We start from the raw sequence: 21,640 nt of genomic DNA, 5'->3' as shown, positions 1-21,640 counted from the left end.
GTAGGTAGGATGACTGACCTCAGCACTTTTCCTTTAAAATGCTTCTAAATGAATTAAAAGGTTTAACTGAAAATTGGCTATTCTGTTAAGTAAAATTTTTAAGAAAACTGGTGATCAGATTTAAAAGATTTAAGGATTTCAAAAATGTTTTTACCTTTGCTAATAAGGGCTATGATTATGGTTAAATATATATATGAGATATATAAAACCGAGCAATAGGTGCTCTTAAAGTGATGAATAAATAGTACTATATTAACTGCACGTGTTTAAATATTATACTTTCTATCTGAAGGTGTCTAGAATTTGTATCCCGTTATCCCTGGGAGACAGTGTGAAAAAACTGATCCATTGCAGAGATTCTAAGAGTCAATGGTTTATGTTAACTAAGATAATTTTTGTGCATTGTGCATAGTATGAGAATGAGATTGTGTGACCAAATTTTAAATAGAAATTGTGATATGACCAAGCACATAACAGACATCTTAGAGTCATTCTATTTTGGTTTCTTGTAAAAGAGAAAAGAAAGAATTCCTTCGTCTTTGCAACGAAGTGCTTGCTTTTTTCCGCAATGAAGGACAAAGCTTTTTAATAAAATGAAGAACTGCTGTGTTGATAACCAGAAGATACTTTTGGAAATTAAGCCGTTTAATTTGATATTTGCGGTTCTCTGAGTGTTCAAGATTTCAGACAGCTGCCTTGATAGGTTGGATGACTACAGAAAAACAAAAGAGGAAGTGGGGCCTGCAGCAGCTCTGCTGAAAGAGGAAGTTGACACTTCTGAGAGGGGTCAGCATGGGGAGACTGAGACAGTGCAAAGGTGACAATTTCACTTGAGACTTTTCCTAAAGGCAATTTTGCCATGCATTATGACATTTTGTGGCAGGGTGGATCAAAAGCCAGACCGAGGAGAGTGCCATCACAGCCTGACGATCTAATGCATCAGCCTGAAGTTCAACTGAATGACAATCCACACAGAAAGACAATCAAATGTATCACAGCCTTGTGGGCTAGGTTCTGCATTTTCAATGATCACTACAGAGACCGTTTCAAATTTAGTTATTTATCATATTAACTTGATTATTGTTTTTGATTATCCACTGGTTTCAGCAATTCTTCATTATTCTTCAACTAACTCTTTGAACCTGCTTTCAGTAGGTACCAGTAACAGCCCTACTGCAGAAAGTTCAAGAGCGGAAGTGGGAGCATGACTCACGAATCGGTTAAAACTGAGGCTGGATTTGGCATAGTGAGAGGGTTATTACATTAACCAACTAGTGGTAAAAGCATGAGTAGGTTATTGACTATGCAGGTAATTTTCTAGATTCAGTAGAAACAATGAATTGAACAGAATTTTCATTTTTGGGTGAACTAACCCTTTAAGTTAACTATAATAACCGTGATATATACAGTATATAGGGATGGCAAAACAAAATCAAATTAAAAGTTACAATTTATATATGTATTTGAATGAATGAATATATTTGCATTTAAGCATTTCTTAATATTACATTCATATACATTCAGTTTTTAACTTACAAATGTTTTACTTGATATTGTTTTGCTATCTCTATTTAATCTCACATTATATGTTGTATTATCTTTACAACTTGGAGATAAGAACTTGATTAAAAATCTTAAAGGTCACAAGACACTGTTAAAAATCAGATTTTTTTTCATTGCTTTTGCTTAAATTATTAAATCACTTCTTGTTTATAATATTATTTTTGGCCAGACGAAGTTAGACAGAGCATTGAAAAAGTCATTTTTATTGCTTTCCTGACTTTGCCTCAAGATTGTTATAAGAGTTAACCAAACAAAGTGTTGAACGATCAAAAGAGAAATCGATTAAGACATAAATTGTCAGTATATCATCCTGAACATCTATTCCACACAGCCTTTTCATTTGTATAAAATTCAATGTTTATACAAAGGCACATTTCAATGTTTGTTCGAAAATCAAAGTATTTAATAAAATAAAGAATTGAGTTACTTTATGAAAGTAAAACTTAATCCCATGTGCCATCCTGGCATAATTCAGCTCTCTAAAAAAAATCCTAGTCTCAACTTTCTGTATCATCCCACTCACCCAGAGTTTAACAGGCAGCGTGACCAGAAGCAGCAGCAGAGCGGCCCCAGTGCAGAACAAATCAATGAGTAGCACTAAGACAGACATTTGACTAGCGCCGTGACCATTACACTGTGCGGGACTGACTCTTACCTTCAGACTGTTGTAGGCCAGGTCTGCATTTATATCCTCCTCTGACGTGGAGCTCTTTGGCTCATTACCCTGTTAGATAAAGGAAAAAAGAAAAAAGATGTAAACACAAGCTGACTGATAAAGCAGAGGACCATGCTGTTGCAAGTACAGATGAGGGACCATCAGAAAAGATAAGTGGAGTTTATGACCGGTCGATTATGTTGCAACCTACATCCAAAATGTGGGAACTGTGAACCTGAATGACTGCTTAACAACACAAAGATCTGTTGCTGCAAACATCATGAGAGCAGGAAGAGAAAAGTATAAACAATAACAATCAGCAAACACTGATTATTTAAGATTATTTTGATTAATGCATACAGTCACTACCTTAAAGACCCTATCAAATGATTAGACGGTCAGTTTTCTTTCCTGTGTTGACATATTTCCAGTTAAGGCCAATGGGCTTTTGATAAATGTCTTAAAATATATAGCTAAAAAGAGAGTAAGTATTATTTTATTTTGTACAGTATTTTACAATGTTTTTTATTTTTTGGGTTTTGTTTTGTTTGGTTTTATTTTCTGTTTTGTTTCATTGGCAACTGTGAGATGAGAATGAAAGCAAAGACATGACAAATACACATGCCTTGCGTTGGCTCAGTTCCTCTACTTTTTCTAGATTAGTCTGCAGCCTCTTTCTTTCCTGCTCCAGCTCTCGCACACGCTTCTGTAATTTCATGAAAACACTGAGGTCCATGGCGGCCTTCTCTATGCCCATCTCCTGCAGGAAGACAAATCATATTAATGCTCATCCTGAGGTACCTTTACAAAACCTGTTGTTGTATGTCAGCAGATTCAGCCAAATAGCTTTACCTCCACCTGCTGGATGGTGTCATCAGTGTCTCCTGCCTCTGACATACTGATGGAGGGGTAGTTGGAGTCCGAGCCCAGACTGCTCTGGTTAGAGGGGATCCTCCGGTGACCGGGATGGAACTAAAGTGTGTAAAACCCATGTTAAAAACAACAACAAAAACAAAGTTCCAGAAGTTTCGACTCAGGCAGACTATTACCTTCATGGAGGACATGTCCTCCTGCAGGTTTTCATATCTCTGCTCCAGTCTGGAATATTCTTTCACCAAGTTCTGATATCGTTGCCTCTCGTCGTCCAGTTCCACCTGCAGGCGGCTCTCTTTCTGAGACACATCGCTTGCCTGACCTGAGAGGCACAACACAGGCATTCACACACAGGAAATAAACAATGAGCCAGACGACATGCTGCTCCTATTCCCTCGTATTTTTCTTGTATCCACTTTCACAAGCTTGAGTATTTTTGTATTCTGTGTGAACAACATATATTTCTCATAATCTAGGTCTCTAAAGTATCTCAGGGTATGAAAAACTGAAACCTCTTTTTATCCATTTTAGATGTGAGGCCTCTATTTTACATTCACACTACAGGTTTTGTGTAACCATTTGACTTGAATATTATGCAATATAATATTGATGATGATAATACACCTTTTATTGATCTTCGGTTTGATTGATCAATAAAAGATCTTTATTACTCTGATGGAAGACCTTTGAGCGTCAATGTGTAGATTACAATATGTTCTTTATTCTGTAATCTCGATAGAAAAAAAACAAGGACCTTCTCTCATACTCTTCATTCACGATGCATATTATAACCGAAAAAGCACTGTACACTTGCATCAGATACTTCTCAACTGTACTCCAAGTTGTATACAGTATGAAAGCCTCTAATCACATCCTTTGAACAGATTCTGAGAAAGCTATCAGGCGTATGGCCTATAGTGATTTGATAAAGCAGCCATCTATTAAACAGGCAATTTCAATTTAAGGAGATAAGTGGTATAATAAATTTGTGACATTGTATCCTTTGACCCTTTAGTTTGAAGGTCCATATCAGACATACTGGATAAAGAAGGTCCAACATTTAAAACTTCTTCTGTATTTCCCAAAAATGTTTGAATGTTCCCCCAATTTTCTTTGGTTTTATTTAACTGTTATAGACCGTTGGTTATCTAATTTGATCTTATTTACCACAGAAAAGCTTGATTGTGCCTCCAGCTTTAAATGTCCTATTCACTTGAACTGCAGAAGACTTATCTTTAAAGGGATAGTTCTCACACACAAAAAAACAAAATCATTTACTCACCGTTGTGTCATTCCAAACCCGTGACTTTCTGTCTTCTACGGAACACAAAATAAATGATTTTGAAGAATGTTTCAATTGTTTTTGTCAATACAATGAATGTTAATGGGGTCCAAAACAACACTGAATGGACTCCATTGACATTGTATGGACAATATGTTGGAAACATTCCTCAAAACATTTTATTTTTGTTCGGCAGAAGAAACAAAGTCATTTTGAATGACATGAGGGTGAGTAAATGGCAGTCACTTTTAACCTCAATGGAATAATATAGACAGAATAAGTCAAACCAGAAGCGAAAGGTCTGAGATTAAAAAAATTCTGCTTCTTACTCAAAAAGCTCTAACAAAACAAACTGTTAAAAGTCCGCAAAAACAATCACTACATTCATAACAGCGCGTTGAACAACGTAAACAGCATGGATAGCAGAACAGCACTAAGGAACAAGTGACATTTAACAAATGAAAAGCGTATTGAGACCAAACCTCGGGTTTCAAATAGCATTCTCGCATGTGAACAGGCTTGCTACAATGGTCAGCTTTTAGTTGTGCAGGTAAAGAAGCAGTGTCACATTCCTCCTCTGAAATCCAATATATTTTCTGTCTCTCTCGTCCCACTTCTGCACACAGACCCTCTTGTGCGTCAAACAAAACCAGCCCAGCCCTCCAGGCAAGTCACACATCCTCTCACTCCTCATACCCCTTCCTCCAGATGCTTTGAGTGTGTGTGACTCTGTGAAGCGTGAAACTTACCCTGAGTGGAGGACTGGATTTTGCGGTTCATCTCTTCTTTCTCCTTCTTCAAAAGCGTGTTCTCTTTCTCCAGCTCCTCTACCCTCTACACACAAAAAAGAAAGAAAAGTCACACGACTCTTTCAGCCCAAACCATCAGATAAACAAGCAAGTTTAACTGTAAGAAAGCAAATTTGAATGAAATATACTAGGGTCAATACGTTTGAGATGTTTGTATATTTGTATGCATGTTTGTACAAATATAAATTATATTATCAGCAAATCAATTTCAGAGAAAAGCTGAATTAAAATAATGAATTATTATTTCAGAATGTCTTACTAATTGATATGTCCCCTTTTGGGCATATATATATATATTCCTATATACTATAACAAAAGTTTGGGGGTCAGTAAAAAAAAAAAAAAATTATACTTTTATTCCTCAAGGATTAAACTGATCAAAAGTAACAGTAAATAAATTTATAAAGTTATTATTAATAATAAGATGTTTCTTGAGCAGCACATCATCATATTAGAATGATTTCTGTAGGATCATGTGACACTGATGACTGAAGTAAAGATGCTGAAAATTCAGCTTTGCCATCACAGGAATAAATTACATTGTAAATATATATAAATAATATATTAAATAAGAATTTCACCAAATTACTTTTTCACAGCTATGGCGATCATGTGAGACATTAAGAGACATACATACATATACATACACACACGCAAGCACGCACACATATACACATGTATATATATTCATATATATATATATATATATATATATATATATATATATATATATATATATATATATATATATATATATATATATATATATATATATATATATATATATGTGTGTTTGCATTACAAGAAATTAAAAAATGATGAATATAAACGTAATGAATTGAGTGCATCACTAATCTCTAAGTCTAGTAATTATAATTTAGATTATTTCTAATTACTGTAATTTATATTTATAATTTACTTTATCTTACTGTAATTAACTCTGTCTTTATTTTATCTAACTATCAAAACAAGAGGGAGATGATCACATTAAGTCACATTAAACACACACCAGCTGATTATGTCATTTCAAAAGACCTTTTGTGAGCTAGTCAAAGCTCTTAAACAATTTCCATGCATTATTCAATTTTCTTGTGGGTGACAGACATTAGTTATGTAACAGCTGCCCTGTTATGAAAACCAGAGTGTAATTTTTTTGTGTGGAAACTGAAAAGCTAAATGCATTGATCTATTTTTGTAACATTCAACCATTAACCCCAAGACAATTTAAATGAAGCCTACAGAAATAAGAAAAACTACATGAGACAAAAATATACCAAATACTAAAAATGGCAGCAAACATAGACTAGGCATCCTTTCTCACCTGTTGGAGCCCTTGCTTCTCGTTGCTGAACTCCTCCTCTATCTGCTTCCTCTGGGCGTTGGCTTCCTGAAGCTCCGCCCTCAACTTCTCAAGCTCTTCCTGCAGTGATGCCACCGGAGTGCCAGCAGCCTGCCGACTACGAATGGTCTCCAGCTCCTTCTGGAGCTTATTGACCTCTGATCCCAGAGCAGCATTAGCAACAGCCAGCTGCTCTTTCTGATTTTTATAATCTTGCGACTGTAAAGAAAAGGAGATAGCTGCTTAACATAATGCCAGTTTATTTTGGTGACTGTAATCATGTATGCATCCTATTATCTTCCTGTACCTGGTTATCCATCTTCTTCTGAAGCTGCACAATCTTGTTCTCCATTCCGACATTGAGGTTTTTAAAGTGTTCGGCCGAACGGGCCTCTATCTTGAGCTGTTTGAGCTGACGAATGGCACGTACGCGACGGTAAAAACACTGGATGACAATGGCAGAATATCGGGCATGGAGATACTTCTTTCTCACAAGCCAACCACGGACGGTCTTCTGTATGATAATGGCTTTGTGATGAAGCAGGAACTGTAAAAGACAGAAAATGCAACTTAAAACTGTGCTTTAAAGAAACAACATGGAGAGAGTGAAACACAAGATAAAGTGCAGTGCAGTACCTCCTGATATAACCTGCGTATGAACATGCCCCGGGCGAACGCTTGAATGGTGATCACAGCCCGACGGATCCTCAGATAGCCCCGTCTAACTTGTACCATCCGGTACTGCTTCTGACAAATAAGTGTTGCTCGGGTCAGGCGAAGCATCTCTGCATGTCTGAGAGACAGTGAAAGAACACAAGTTGTTAGGAAAGCGAAAAATGTGCCAGTGAAGTTCAAGCTAAGAGCCGTTTACTTAAACACTCACCTGCGTGCCAAGTAACCCCGGCCGTATCTCTGCAGAGTGATGGCAGATTTGCGGATCTTGCGGTACCGAATTCTCTGCAGCCATCCTCGCACGGTCTTCTGGATCTTAATGCAGGCGTAGCGGAACTTATCAGCTCGGAGCTTCTCCAGATAGGCCACCTGCCCTGCCCTGAAGAAAATCTTTGTCTTTCCAAATTGGAACTTATCTGGATCCTGAAGGAGAAATTAAATAAAGAGTCACAATTAAAAGGTTTATTAATGATAAATATACTTGAATAAATATTTGTCATGTTGAAGATGCTATTTTGTACAAGCAGAAGCAGTAGGTGTTAAAATGTCAAGATGTTAACAAAATTTTGGGGTTGGTGAGTTTTTTCATGTTTTTGAAAGTCTGCTCACAGAGTCTTAAAAATCTTACAGACCCCAAACTTTTGTCAGTATGAAATATTTAAATTCTTAATAAAGGAATATAGGTTGCACTTTATTTTACAGTACATGCACTTACCTAAGAAAGTACGGGGTAATAAGGCAACTACACTGGTTAAGGTTACAGTAGGTTTAAGGGTAGGTTCTGGGTCAGTACCTAGTTATTACACAGTTGTTGCAATCACTATAATAAGTACATAGTATGTACATTCGGAACAGAACTGTAAAATAAAGTGCTACTGAATTATGGTCTGAGCTTATCTGCTTTTTTAAACACTAATGAGGCAATACCATGATATAGGGAATAAATAAATAAATAAATAAATAAATAAATAAATATAAATAAATAAATAAACAAACAAACAAATAGGGATGGTATTAGAAGCCAATACAATTGTATTAATGAGCTTTAAAAAAACTGGGGTAATTGTTCAGACAAACATAGTATTACCACAATACCAGAATGAGAGTGAACATTATGCGTACAACTTACATTTGAGCTTCTAGCAACGTTAATCTTACCTTGACCAAGGTCTCCAGCAGGTTCTTACAGACCTGCTTCTTATCCCCAATGGTCAGGTCCTTTTTTGTCATGAGCACCCGATATCTGCTGAAGAAATCTGGATAGGTCCACCTAAGAAACGACATCAGATGTGATGAAGAAATGACATTAAATACAATTGTATTCAGTTTGATTTCTGTAATCATTATTAAAATCGCTTCAGAATGATTATGGAATTTCATCTTCAACTATTTTAAGGAGAACATGAGGTTCATAAATAGAGGACAGACTGATGGAGAAAAGGAAGCTGAAGACAGGGGCCCTGAAGCACCATAAAAGAATCTGTAGATCTGTTACCTGGATGGATAGCCAGCGGCACTGATGCGGATGGTCTCGAGAACTCCACATGCTCGCAGTTGCTGAACAGCTCTACTAGAATCAAATCTAGAGAAAGCAAGAAATCAGCCAAAGGAGTGAGGGATCTTTACAAAAACCAACACAAGATGATCTAGACATTTTTTTTCTGGGTACAAAACTTGTCACACCACAGGAGATTTGGGGCGTTATCTAGACCTACCGGATCTTTCTCTTGAGCATAGAGCACATCTCCCGTGAGAGAGGCATTGGGAGGCTGCAGTCCACTCTGGGACTGAAGGCAGTCTGACTCACAACTCTGAGACTGTGTGTTCACAACCTTAAGAGCATGTGACTGACAAAACCCTCTCAATTTAGCATCCTTGAAGGGCATCCTTTGTGCTCAGGAATTCGCAGAGGGCACAAACAGAGCCAAACAAGACCCTACTCTTTCTCAGGTTTGTGAATTTTACAAGAAAAATAAGTAAACAAATACATTGATTATGATAGATTGTAGATGTAGATGTTTATTATCGTATTTTTTTAATTTATTTTATTTATTATTTTCCAAGATTTGGGCGAAACATTTGTTTTTATCATAGTATTTGGAACAGACAGGTCAATGTTGTCAGGTTTTCATTCACGCAAACACTTCAAGGGAAAAATAATTAACAGAAGTGTTAAATCAGCAAGAATTTTGCAAAAGGGAAGCACTTCTACTGATTTTGATCTGAGAAAACTAGGTCTAATTATTTTATATAACCTGATCGGCTAATACTCAGAGGAGCTTTGATGCCTTATTCTCGGAAGAAACTTACAGAGCAATTGAGGTCGATCAAATGTCACTGTACCAGCATGACTCTAATGTTCTCTGGCAGCTTAAATTAATTTGCTATACCTCGCTATTTATAGCCAAGATAAACTAGATAAGTTCTAATAGAAGAAAAAAACTGAGGCAAAGAGACCAAACTTACACAAAGGATTCCTTAAAATCATTGGGCTTAATGCAGCGCACATAATGAGGGGTGGTAGCGTTCAGCGTTTCCATCAGAAGATGTAGAGAGTTCCTGAACTGTGATGGAGAGAATTTTGTGAATCACCTCATCTTCATAATAAACACAGCTTCAGTGGATCCACCATCAAAAACTGGCCTTTGACACCAAGCCTCACCTGGGTGCCCACGCTTTTCCTGTGCTCACGGTTGTGGCCTTTTAGAGCAGGTTTGGCGGCCCGGACGTTGATCCTGGAGGTCTTGCTGGTGGCTGAGGGAGCAGGATCTTTGCCATCATGGAAGAGATCTGCAACCAGCTGGAACTGTACAAAACAAAACAAAGAAAATATATTTTGTAGAGACACAAGAAGACAAGAGTATTAATAAGAATGGTTATATTTGATTATATAAGTGTCACATGAAGAAACCTTGACTGCTTAAACTGTAAAAATGAATTTTCAGTGGCATTACAGATGCATCACATCTTACATAAGAGGCATAAGAACCCCTTTTTTTATTCTAGCTAGACTAGTGTAAATTTGTATTCAACTCCAGCAGCACTTCAAAGCACTTTTAGAAGCCCTTTAAAATCCACTCCCTGAGCATCCACCGCAAGGCAGGTACACAGTGTGTTTCAATGCATTGCTAATACCATGATCCTGCCAAGTTTCAGCACTCCAAGACAGAATAGAGATGATATCATTAAACTGCCGTCACTATAGGTCTAACACTAGATGACACTGATAAACAGAGATGCTAAAAAAGAAAGTAAATACAAATTAACGGCGTAGGTAGCAATGGTCTCCCGAGTTGCATCCCGATTACTTATATAAGTAGGCCCCTTTTGAACAGGGTTGTATAAAGTAATGGAAATTAACATTTAATCATTTGTTATACAAGTTAAAGTTAAAATTTGTCTCCGTATCCTGACTTTAAAAGGCTCTACACCATGGTCTATCACAATTTTACACTGAAATGGATTTCACTGGCTGTTTTAAATCAGCAAGACAGACAAAATTACTGTTTATTTTTAATAAGGACGTCGGTCAACAGTGAAATATATCCTTAAAATTTTAACAAGTATTACATTTTAACATTAGTCAAGTAAAATAAAAAGCACTTTATTATTTTATTTAATTAGAAAAAAATCCTCACATTCAAAACGAAAACGTTACCACTAGACCAGCGGTTCATACATGGCTTTTAAGTGATCAGTGGTAGATGTAAGACTGAAGTTATAGACATCACATAGACTATTTATTAAAACAGTAAAATATCATGTTTAATTATTTCTGTACAACCTAATTAATATGCATCAGTTAAGGCGAGACACGGCAGGCAAAAACATTGGGCTTTTTTTTACTGGTCAATTTTGAGATTTTTGTCTTCAATAACATGTCTTCTTTCAGACTTGTGGTGAAAAAAAGTCTGAAATACACATTTAGGTCTTTATTTTACTACACTTTGTCTGTTTGCGTCTGTAGATTTCTCATAAATTCAACAAAAGTTGGCTTTCTTAATCAACATGCTGCTCCGCAATCGCTGTCTGCACCCTGTCATCACATGCACCGCTGGAAAGCTCTCTCTCTCCTGTGCAATGCTGTCAGATCCAAATATGGTCATTTCCTTTTTATCAGCAGCCAATCGTGAAAGTAAAAGGGCTGAATGCGCAATCTCATTGGCAGATGATAAATCTTTAAAGCCCGTTTTCTCAAAATGACTTTTCTCTCATACTCCAAGTACGAAATCTCCACTTCAGTAGCACCTATATACACCAAACTTTCCAGTCTTGTACCTAGTTATATTATGAAGACATTTACAGAGGGATTGTAAATATATTATTCCTAGCCTGATTTATATAACATTTTATTCCAAAAAACATGGCGAAAATCATTCTTTTAAGGCTACTGACAGTATATTCTGATTTACAGGATAACAAAAGTATATATCCATAAATCCCTCTGTAATTTTTTTTCCATCTAATATGTGAACACAATGAACAAATAATTTTTAACCTGGCTTTATCCAATACTCAGATTTCGTTTGTTAAAATATATGCAAATTAGCGCATATTTAATTAGATATTGCCTAATTTGCATATTTAAACATTAAATTACAGAAAATACATTTTTTTCTCATCTTAATGTAGGTAATCAACTGGGAAAGTTTCATGGTGATATCTGCTAGTTAAAATTTTTACCCTATTCACCTGTAGTGTCTCGCCTTAAGCCTTCACTATTAACACAACAGTATTCCAACACTGTCGTGCAGGGAAGATCTTTAACTTGTAGATGCTGATGTGCTGGTGTCTGTAAATTAACTTAACTCAGATTCCAGCAAATTCTGTTGCCAAGAAACCTCAGGACAAAACATTACGAAAGAGAGAGAGAGAGAGATCAGTATCGACAAAGACAATGGATATCCTATTAAATCTCAGTTAAGATGGATCTGGCTGTTCGAGTGATATACAGTGCTAGGTGTGGACAAGATCAGGCCTCTGTTTGCCTGAAAACTTTAAGTCAATTAACTGCTTAAACAGGTCAGAGAGCAAAACATGAGCTAAAGTGTGATTTCAATCATGCAAACTTGAGGAAGAATGAAGTATAAACAGAAGCTCGGCTGGACAGGGAAGAGTAACATAAATGAGCTGAGCTAAATAAACTAAGGGTATTACCTTGAATTAATAATAACAAATTGTCAAATGCAAAATGTTTGATTTTATGATAATAAACTGTTAATTATATTCATATTCATTATATTTAGTGTATTATATTTAATATAATAGTTAATATTATTGTTATTATTAATGAACTTTCTATTCTTTTGCAATTTTAAAACATAATATTTGAATCTTACCAAAAATACCCATTGCTCACCTTACTGGCCTTGAGGATGTTTATCTGCTCCTCATAAACAGTGTCTCTGTTCTTCTCCAGGAAGCCGTCACACTGATATTCAACCTGCCAGGGATGACATAATGTCACAAGTTTAACTCGTACATCAGTACCACACTCAAAATAACTTGCTACCTAATCTGTGTGACCCAAAACTGGCATGGAGAAGAATCAGCCATTTTTGTTGCATTCATCATGCATTATTAACACAATAATTTGTGTTGTGTAACAAAGTTCCTCACAAGTTGGGTTTCAGTGAGCAGATTTGCCCTAAAAACCCAGCTGTGCAACACACACATTTATAATTTCCACAAAAAGTATGCATGTCACTCAAGTTCAATTTCGGATCAGTCATCTAGGCAATATAAGGCCTGGTTTCACAGACAGGGCTTAAATTAAGCCAGGATTAGGCCTTAGTTCAATTAGGGCATTAAAGAAGCTTTTTTAAACGTGCCTTAGAAAAAAACATTGCTGGTGTGCATCTTAAAACAAAACAATGGCACTGACATTTTAAGATATGTCAGTGCAAATTGCTTTCAGTTAAAACAGCTCAAACATGCATTTTAGTCTGGGACTAGGCATAAGCCTCGTCCTTAAAACCGGGGGAAATGTCCTGTTAAAGGGTTACAATCAATTGGGTTTACAATTTATAGCATGAAAGCCTGGTTTAGAGTTTCAAGTTGTTAATGATTGGATTGGTGACATCATTATAGCACTTAACTCCTTAATAAAAGCTGAACCCACCTTATCTGCAAAGTGGACCACAATGAAAGACCTGTTGGACATCCTAGGCTTTTCGAAATGCCCGCTGCTTGAATGCTTGCTGTACAGCTTCTGCGCCCAGTTTTGATCTGTTCCTTTGGGAACCTGTCAGATGCAGAAAAGAAAAATACTGTGAACTGAAAACATTATTTGGGTTACCTGTAGCAGAAATAGCATGTTCACCGTCTTTTGAAGCTGCTCCGGTTCCTACTCAACAACTTCAAAGAGCGGGGGTGTTTAAAACTAAATGAGATGCTCTGTTCTAGAGGTCTGCGTGCGATGGAGTTTTCTTAAACTCCTTCTTTCTTAAAGGAAGCTTTTTTTAAACGTGCCTTTGAAAAAAACATTACTGGTGTGCATCTTAAAACAAAACAATGGCACTGACATTTTAAGATGTCAGTGCAAATTGCTTTCAGTCAAAACAGCTCAAACATGCATTTTAGTCTGGGACGTCATTAGAGCACTTGGTTTTCCATCCGACTCCCGCAAGATTATCTAACACCCCCGCCCACTTCCGCTAAGATATGTTAGATTTTATCCCGCTCGAAACTTTACCGTTTTGTCCCGTTCCTGCCTGCAAAAGCCTATAGGAAGAAGTCTACGCTGCTTTTTCCCGTTAGATTATGTCTTGGTCTGGTGTCTATAGGCTAGGTTTTCCAATTTCCACACACACACAACACTTCAGATCTCCAGTTGTTTAGGCAACATGCCTCTCAAAATCTTTTTATCAACTTTTTTCCACTGCTCGGGCTCACCTTACACTCCTCATCAAGAAGGTCCAGGATACCAAGCTTGGCTTCAATGAGGTCAATGCACGGCTGGTTATCATAGAAATCAATGAGTGTCCAGGGGATCTGCTCCTTCATATACTCTTCTTGCTCCAGTTTAAACACATGCTGAGTGACAAATTATGTATATGTATTAGGTAAATGCATCAAACACATGAAACTTGTTGCAACTAAATACAGCCAAGAGTCATAGATCATAGATCATGGATCATTCCTGTTATGCATTACATTTTGAACATGAAATGAATATGCTTTTGTTGTTAATGAATGAAATATTTATACACTGTAAACTATATAATTCGAAATGCAATTCTAAAATGATGTCACTTCGTGGAAGATGACTTCATTAAGGAACTGGCTTTTGTTAGTTAAACTACCATTATAATGTTATAATAATGTTATTATTATAAAATGTTGTCTAATATATTAAAAAATTATAAGATGGATGGCTAAATAATACATAGCAGCTACAGAAGTGTTTAAAACTAATATGCTTTGTTCAGCAATTTGTTGTGAAAACTCTTTAATTTATTGTTTAATATTTAAAAAACATTTTTATTATTATTTTTTAACAAATAATATATCATTTAAAATAATATAATATAAAACATTTATTATTAAAATGAAACTAATATGATTTTTTTTACCTTTAAAAAAAAAATAGAGAATATATTTTATTAGAATTATAATATTTATCCAGTATATTATGATATATAAGATAGTATATTTCTAAATATGTATAGCATAGCAGAAGTGACTCAAATGGCACTAAACATGGATCCAGAGATCCTCTATTACTGACCGAGTTGAACTGTTGCTGTAGTTTCTCATTGGCATAGTTAATACAGAACTGCTCAAAGCTGTTGATCTCGAATGTTTCAAATCTGTTGAGAGATGAAGAAAGACATGTTAACATTGAATGAAAACAAACTGAACACCTTCTGCACTTCTCTCTGCATCCTATAGCTTGGCACTTCTCTGCTTATTTACTCTAGTGCTGATCAATAAGTTCCCTTATTTGAGGAAGCAATTAGTCCCATGGCCAAAAAGGCTTATAAGCAAATGCTGACTCTAAAAACTCAATGAGGTTTCTGCTAAGGGAAGGTCAAAACATGAAAGACAGTTTCCTGTGGCCCACAGAGACATATTACCCTACCGTACTGTATATAAGAACCCAGGGAGCTAAGTTTCCAAATCTTTACAAGTATGCCCTCTCATAAATCACAAGCATTACCCGTAGATATCCAGCACGCCGATGAAGGAGTGCTGTTTAGTGGATGTATGCAAGGCCTTATTGACGTGCTCCACAATCCAGTCAAAGAGATGGGCGTAAATGTGTTTGGCCAGGGCATCTCGGGCGTTGACTGCCTGGGCGTACGGCATGTTCTTCACGTAGGTCTCGGCAGTGGTCACCAGCTTCCTGCGGCACAGCCAGTGCTCCATCTGCTCCTGTTCTATACCGAGCAGCTGACAGAAATGATGCAGATAAGTGTCGTCTCTCTGCAGATGAAAAAAGAGATTGTGATTGCTAAGGCAAGTGAAGAATAGTCATTGGTTTATTGCTTATATGCTAAAACAAATAACATGCAGCAAGACACACTGTTTGTTGTTTACTTACGGTGATATGACAGGATTCTCCATCTCTCTCTGACACAATTTCCACGTTCCCCAGGTGCAAGATGGAGGCAATTACCTTAAAGATGCTCATTTGATGGTTCTCTTTCACACCTACACAACACACAATGCAACCATGATAAATATTTATGATCGACGCTCAGTATGGCTTTGGTATAATGTTGTCATTTTTATAGCTGTATTCCTCACCAAGCATTGTAAGAGCTTCTCTTGTCTTCACAAGGTCCTCAGCATCATTCACACCCTCAATGAAAATGTTCTCACCGAGAGATGTGAAGGTAAAGTCTTCTGCGCTGGCTAAAACATGAGGGTGAATGGACAATTTGAATGAGCAAAACTTAAAGACTGTCAGTGGTAGCAGTTGGCTTTAGGATCCAAAAATATAGATATTATTTATCCTAACTAATTTATCCTTATTAACCTAATAATATTTTATATTACCTTTAATTTTTAATTTAATTAAATTCGCATGTAAATATTTCATGAGAAAAACCCAAAATGAAGATAATTTAAGTCATTACAATAATTTGACAGACAAGTTGCATCGTGTCTCACAGAAAAATGATCATCTCGACCACATTTTTAAGACCATATTTGTGACATTTCTGCCATCAAACTGTATATACCATCATACGGGAAGTAACCAAACCATCATTGTGTTCACTGGGTCACTTACACAAGGCAAGATCTTTAAACTCTGGCAGAGATGATGAAGCACAGAGCTGGTAGAAAATGTGGTAGTTCCTCTCTTCCTCAGCCTGCAGAAACATTGACGTTCAGCACATGGAAAAGCACAAGGGGCTACGATTAAATCTTAAAGCCTCCTTCCGGTGTGAGACGCACCTGAAATACTACTCTGGACTTCTCAAGCAGATACGTTCGCATGTTGGCACCGATGATGTGATATCTCCTATCAAAGCCAATCTCAATGTATTTCCCAAAGCGGCTGCTGTTGTCATTGCGGGTGGTTTTTGCATTTCCAATGGCCTGCACAGAAGAAAAAAAAAAAAAAAGAGTGTTAATCATGGTTGACTCACTTTTTGGTTGGTATAAGCTGGAACAGGAGGTTATCAAATAACTGATCCATAATAGAACATAAGGGTGGAGAGTTTCATAACAGAGGGTGTAACATGTTTGAGGAGGTGTAAACCTAAAATCCTGTTTGCAGCATCATTTAGAACGAGTAATTACTGTGATTTCAGATTATTTGTTTGTCTGAGCCGGGATGTTATGAGTCACCTTTAGTATTAGTATCTCTAGGTTTCAGGCACGTGCACAGGTAGGGCTCAACCTGTGCAGAGCACATGCCCTTTTTGCCCTTACACTCCGAAGTGCCCTTTTTTTTTTTTTTTTTTTTTAATCAATGCTATTGGTCACCCTTTACGTCTGTCTGTCTGTTTTACAAATATTTAGCCAATGAAAGTTCTTAAAACGAGTTTGTGTAAATCTTATTCGATCCTCAAGCTATCAGTAAGCTGATAACTCCGCCCCCTCTATATTCACCGAATCAACTGAAGTTCCACAGCAGCCGCACAGTAGACAGCAGCTGAACGAAGTTTTGCGAAGGGTAAATAAATATCTTGTTGTTTGAATAAGTACTACTAACTTAAACACTATGTCTATAAAGGCTCATTTTATTTATTTGATGTCTGACTCACTGACTGAGACATGTGGGACGTCGCCTGAGAGAGAGGTCTAGGCTAGCATTTGCCATCTAGTCATAGCCAATACATAGCCTACACTTAAATAGCCTGTGCATACAGTAGCATTTCATCTTTTATAAAATGCGATTTTGGCCAAATGTATTTTACAACAGGAAAAACTGAGCACCCCGCCTATATATGTTAGCTACAACAAACTAACGTTAGTTTGCAACCTGTTGATGAAAATGTAATGTGATGCCACCGGCGCCGTTTTAATGACGGACAAAAAATGCACATTTGCACACATTCGCTGGTCAAAAACTATATATTGATAAGTAATACAACAACATATAATTTTTTTTTTACCATCGGAAAATCATAACAGGTATCGTCCTCACATGTATAAAATGTAGTAAAACATGGTTTTACTACAGTAATGTTGTAGTAGTAACTAAAAAAAAAAAAAAACATTACAGAAGATCACTGTGAAATCTTTATATTTTATCATGCAGAATGTAATTCATGATTTAATTCATTACAAGGCTTCATTTATTTGATCCAAAATACAGCAAAAACAGTAATATTGTGAAATATTTTTACAATTTAAAATAACTGTTTTCTATTAATATATTTTAAAATGTAATTGATTTCTGTGATCAAAGCAGCATTTTCAGCATCATTACTCAGTTCTACTCTTCAGTCACGTGATCCTTCAGAAATGCTTTTCACTGCAACTGTACTTTTCACACTATTTTTTTTTTTCATTGCTGGCTTATTTTAGGGAAAGTGTAGTGAATAAGAGACCTTCAAGAGACCAACATCACTGGCTCACAGAAGGTTGCTGTTGTAATTAGGTTTAAAGAAGCCCTTAAAACCCTGTGTATCTATATTATCAATATTATTATTATTATGGTTGTTATTAATCGTGAATAAATCTAAAGCTTTTGAGATTATTTTTTTGTGTTATTGAAAATGGGAGGGGGGTGCCCTTTTTCAGTTTCAGCACATGCCCCTAAAAAAGGTCTAAGCACGCCCCTGCTAGCTTCTATCACCAGTGCTCATTTGCACTGTAATGATATCTCTAAATTGACTGTGAGATTTGGCCACTCTCATTGGCACACAGATTATCTTCCTGAAGGGCACACAAGCCAGCTCTGCTCTTATCTGTTCACACAGGCCTGCCGATTCTTGGGTTTCATTTCGCAGCTTAAGTGTGCCAGTGCCACAATGAGATGGAGTGATGAGAAAAGCGAGGGCACCTTTACAGCCGCTGCACACTTTGGAAGTACTTGGTGGCACAAGTTTATGAAATTGAACACTGATTATTCTGGTAATGTGTCTGAATTAAGTGGTTCTCAACTCATTGACATTATCTGGAGACCTGGGTCGTTTTTCTCTCAAGAATGATTAAAATACAGGAGTGTCAAGGCATACCTCCATGATGGGGCTGGAAGCCAGTACTTTCTCTTCAATGCTGGTGTCATTTGCTGAACCTCCCACTGTGGCAAAAAAGCGCATGGCATACTTTGCCGAAACTGTTTTACCGGCTCCAGACTCGCCACTCACGATTATCGACTGGTTCTTCTCATCTCTGCAGGAAAAAGTTCAGGTTTACATACAGAATCAGTGTCTACATGAAAACCTGAGATGATATACATGATAAATAAGTGTTTTCAACTAATCAAATGGTTCTTACAGAAAAGGGAGGTCTATGAAACATGTTATGATGCATGATGCAATCTGATGCTCTTATAAAAGAAAATCAAAATAAAGAGTACGACAGGCCTTGGAAAATTGTGATTTTTCTCTGGTCCCAAAATATGAGAGGATCAGAATAATATATACATCACATTTATTTTTGCAGTGTGACAATTTTTTGTAAAAATGAAATTGTGTAACTGAATTTGTTATCATATGCAAATACTTTTGATATTAAATAACTTAAATTACAAAATATAATATATATAAATGTTAAATGTTGGAACCTCACAAGGTTCCAGGATGGCCTTTGTACACAATGACTAAAACAAGAGGATGCTGGCTGAGAGATTTTATGATGTTTTTAACAAAGGAAAGTGTATGATTTACAGTCACATTTTGTCAGCTGCAGACATTTTGTCATGACTGCAGTTAACATTCTCCAATACTCTGACATCTCCAATCAAAACCACACCAGTTGCCGCTGGTCGGACTTTAACAGTCTATATGCACTAGACCTGGATTTCCTCCTTCGCCTGAGCTTATTTTGGGACTTCAGCATTACACCAGTCATTAAGAAGTCACGATGTCTCGGCATGGGATGTTTAGCTCAAGATTAAACCTGATGTGCAAATGGTTTTGTCTTTTGTTTCAAGCAACAAAAAAAAACATATAAATACAAAGGTTCAAAGAATGATGCTGCGTGCACTGTGATTATCTGCCCACTCTATCCATTATTAAATCGAGTGGAACTTTCAGATTACTCACAGCTTTCAAAGCGCATGCTGTCATTCCCTGTTTACGGCCAGTGAAAATCACTGCTCTGAAACCTGAGCTTTTTTACAAAACAACAGAGCTGAACCAACAGCTTCATCATTTATTTGATGCAAATAACTTTAACTCTTCTTGAGAAATGCTTAATAAATCACTGATAGTCACATAAAAATCATAAGATGAGATGACAGTAATCCAGGTTGGCTTTAACTACAAAAAGAGTTCTCTAAGAAAAGAGAAGTATTACAAATAAAATAATACCTACTAAAATAGCAGGTGCAGTATTATCATATTTATAATACTATTTTGAATGTAATGGTACACTCGTGTTCTAAAGTTTGGAATCTGTATTTTTTAAAGTTTTTTTTTTTTTTAAAGAAGTCTCACCAAGACTGCACTTATTTGATGAAAATACAGTAACAACAGTAATATTGTGAAATATTATTACATTTTAAAATAATTGTTTTCTATTTCGATATATTTCAAATTGTAATTTATTTTTATTTACTGTGATGGCAAAGCTGAATTGTCAGCATCATCACTCCAGTCTTCAGAAATCATTTTAATATGCTGATTTGATTTTTTTTTATTAAACTTTTTTTTTTTTTCAATATTGAAAACAGTTGCTGCTGCCTAATATTATTGCAGAACCCATGATACTTTTTTCAGGATTCTTCAATGAATAGAAAGTTCGAAAGAACAGCATTTATTTGAAACAAAAACCTTTTGTAACATTATAAATGTCTTTACTATAGCTTTTGATCAATTTAATGTGTCCTTGCAACCATATTGTATATTATAGTGAAATTATTAAAAACATTTATTTCTATAAAATTAGTCAATCAGAAACAATGTGTTTTTGAGTTTGTTGATGTTTTATGAGGTTGGGTTTTTGGAGAGAGGGGGTGGGGTTAAATTTATCACAATAAAATTTAGCAAAACGACTGAAACCACTTAATAGCACCTTGAACAAATAAACTTAATTAGCTTGTCATCTTATAAGACAATGAAAAACAAGCACAAACCTGGCCATCTGTTTGTACGCTTCCTCTGCCACAGCAAATATATGAGGGTCCATGTCCCCCATATTCTGGCCGCTGTACGCATTGATGACCTCTTCTCCATATATCTGCAGTTGCTCGTACGGGTTGATGGCCACCAGAACAATCCCTGAGGAGAGATTTACACCAGGTTTACACCTACAACTGTGCAACACAGTTAATACACAGAATCGCATTATTTAAATCAGACAAAATCATGATGATACAGATAAATGTTTAAATATTTGTTCATGACTATAATTATCATGTGACATCAATAATCGAATGATGTCGCAGCAAGCAAAATGACGTTAATGCGTGATGTGTCGGTCTAAATGAGAGAACACAAAACAGACACACGTCTGTGAAAGTGAAAAGGAAGATAAAAGACATAAAACATAAAAGAGCAGTTATGAGTCAATGGGCATTGTTGTGACCTGACAGAGATGACAATGGGAATCATTCAGTCATTACAAAGCACAGCAGACCAGGAACCAACAATAAATCAAGACAAACAAGAACTGGACGCTCTTTTGACAAGACCACAAATATCTGTTAGACCGTACGAACATGTCGTACTGTATATAAAACAGCAGATACGCTCTTCTTGATTGTCTAACAGGACACGTCATCCAGCGTTTGGGTTCAAACATACATTGCATAATGTGTCTAGGCTAATTCTCCAAAACAACTCAGTGGAAATCAACACACACCCACAAATAAAACACAA

General features: G+C 36.3%; 1 protein-coding gene across 1 annotated transcript in view; it reads right to left on the bottom strand.

Annotated features, from left to right (window-relative positions):
- The window catches only part of myo5b (myosin VB), a 52,536-nt gene that overhangs the window by 11,504 nt on the left and 19,392 nt on the right, over positions 1–21,640 (bottom strand). The window contains exons 4-27 of the mRNA XM_084136103.1: positions 20,896–21,040; positions 18,833–18,989; positions 16,599–16,742; positions 16,432–16,513; positions 15,945–16,052; positions 15,739–15,848; positions 15,355–15,620; positions 14,923–15,004; positions 14,088–14,228; positions 13,315–13,437; positions 12,553–12,636; positions 9,856–9,999; positions 9,660–9,757; positions 8,689–8,775; positions 8,352–8,463; positions 7,405–7,616; positions 7,158–7,314; positions 6,829–7,068; positions 6,504–6,740; positions 5,123–5,207; positions 3,268–3,413; positions 3,071–3,190; positions 2,844–2,978; positions 2,219–2,287 (exon numbers count right to left, since the gene is read on the bottom strand). Of these exons, the coding sequence (XP_083992229.1) occupies positions 2,219–2,287; positions 2,844–2,978; positions 3,071–3,190; positions 3,268–3,413; positions 5,123–5,207; positions 6,504–6,740; positions 6,829–7,068; positions 7,158–7,314; positions 7,405–7,616; positions 8,352–8,463; positions 8,689–8,775; positions 9,660–9,757; positions 9,856–9,999; positions 12,553–12,636; positions 13,315–13,437; positions 14,088–14,228; positions 14,923–15,004; positions 15,355–15,620; positions 15,739–15,848; positions 15,945–16,052; positions 16,432–16,513; positions 16,599–16,742; positions 18,833–18,989; positions 20,896–21,040 (3,284 nt within the window). The remainder of the gene's footprint in view (positions 1–2,218; positions 2,288–2,843; positions 2,979–3,070; positions 3,191–3,267; positions 3,414–5,122; positions 5,208–6,503; positions 6,741–6,828; positions 7,069–7,157; positions 7,315–7,404; positions 7,617–8,351; positions 8,464–8,688; positions 8,776–9,659; positions 9,758–9,855; positions 10,000–12,552; positions 12,637–13,314; positions 13,438–14,087; positions 14,229–14,922; positions 15,005–15,354; positions 15,621–15,738; positions 15,849–15,944; positions 16,053–16,431; positions 16,514–16,598; positions 16,743–18,832; positions 18,990–20,895; positions 21,041–21,640) is intronic.

Source organism: Abramis brama, assembly GCF_963993115.1.
Source record: "Abramis brama genome assembly, chromosome: 15".
NCBI classification, from domain to species: domain Eukaryota; kingdom Metazoa; phylum Chordata; class Actinopteri; order Cypriniformes; family Leuciscidae; genus Abramis; species Abramis brama.
Note: the sequence above shows the minus strand (reverse complement) of the source record. Positions and strands in the feature narration are given on the sequence as shown.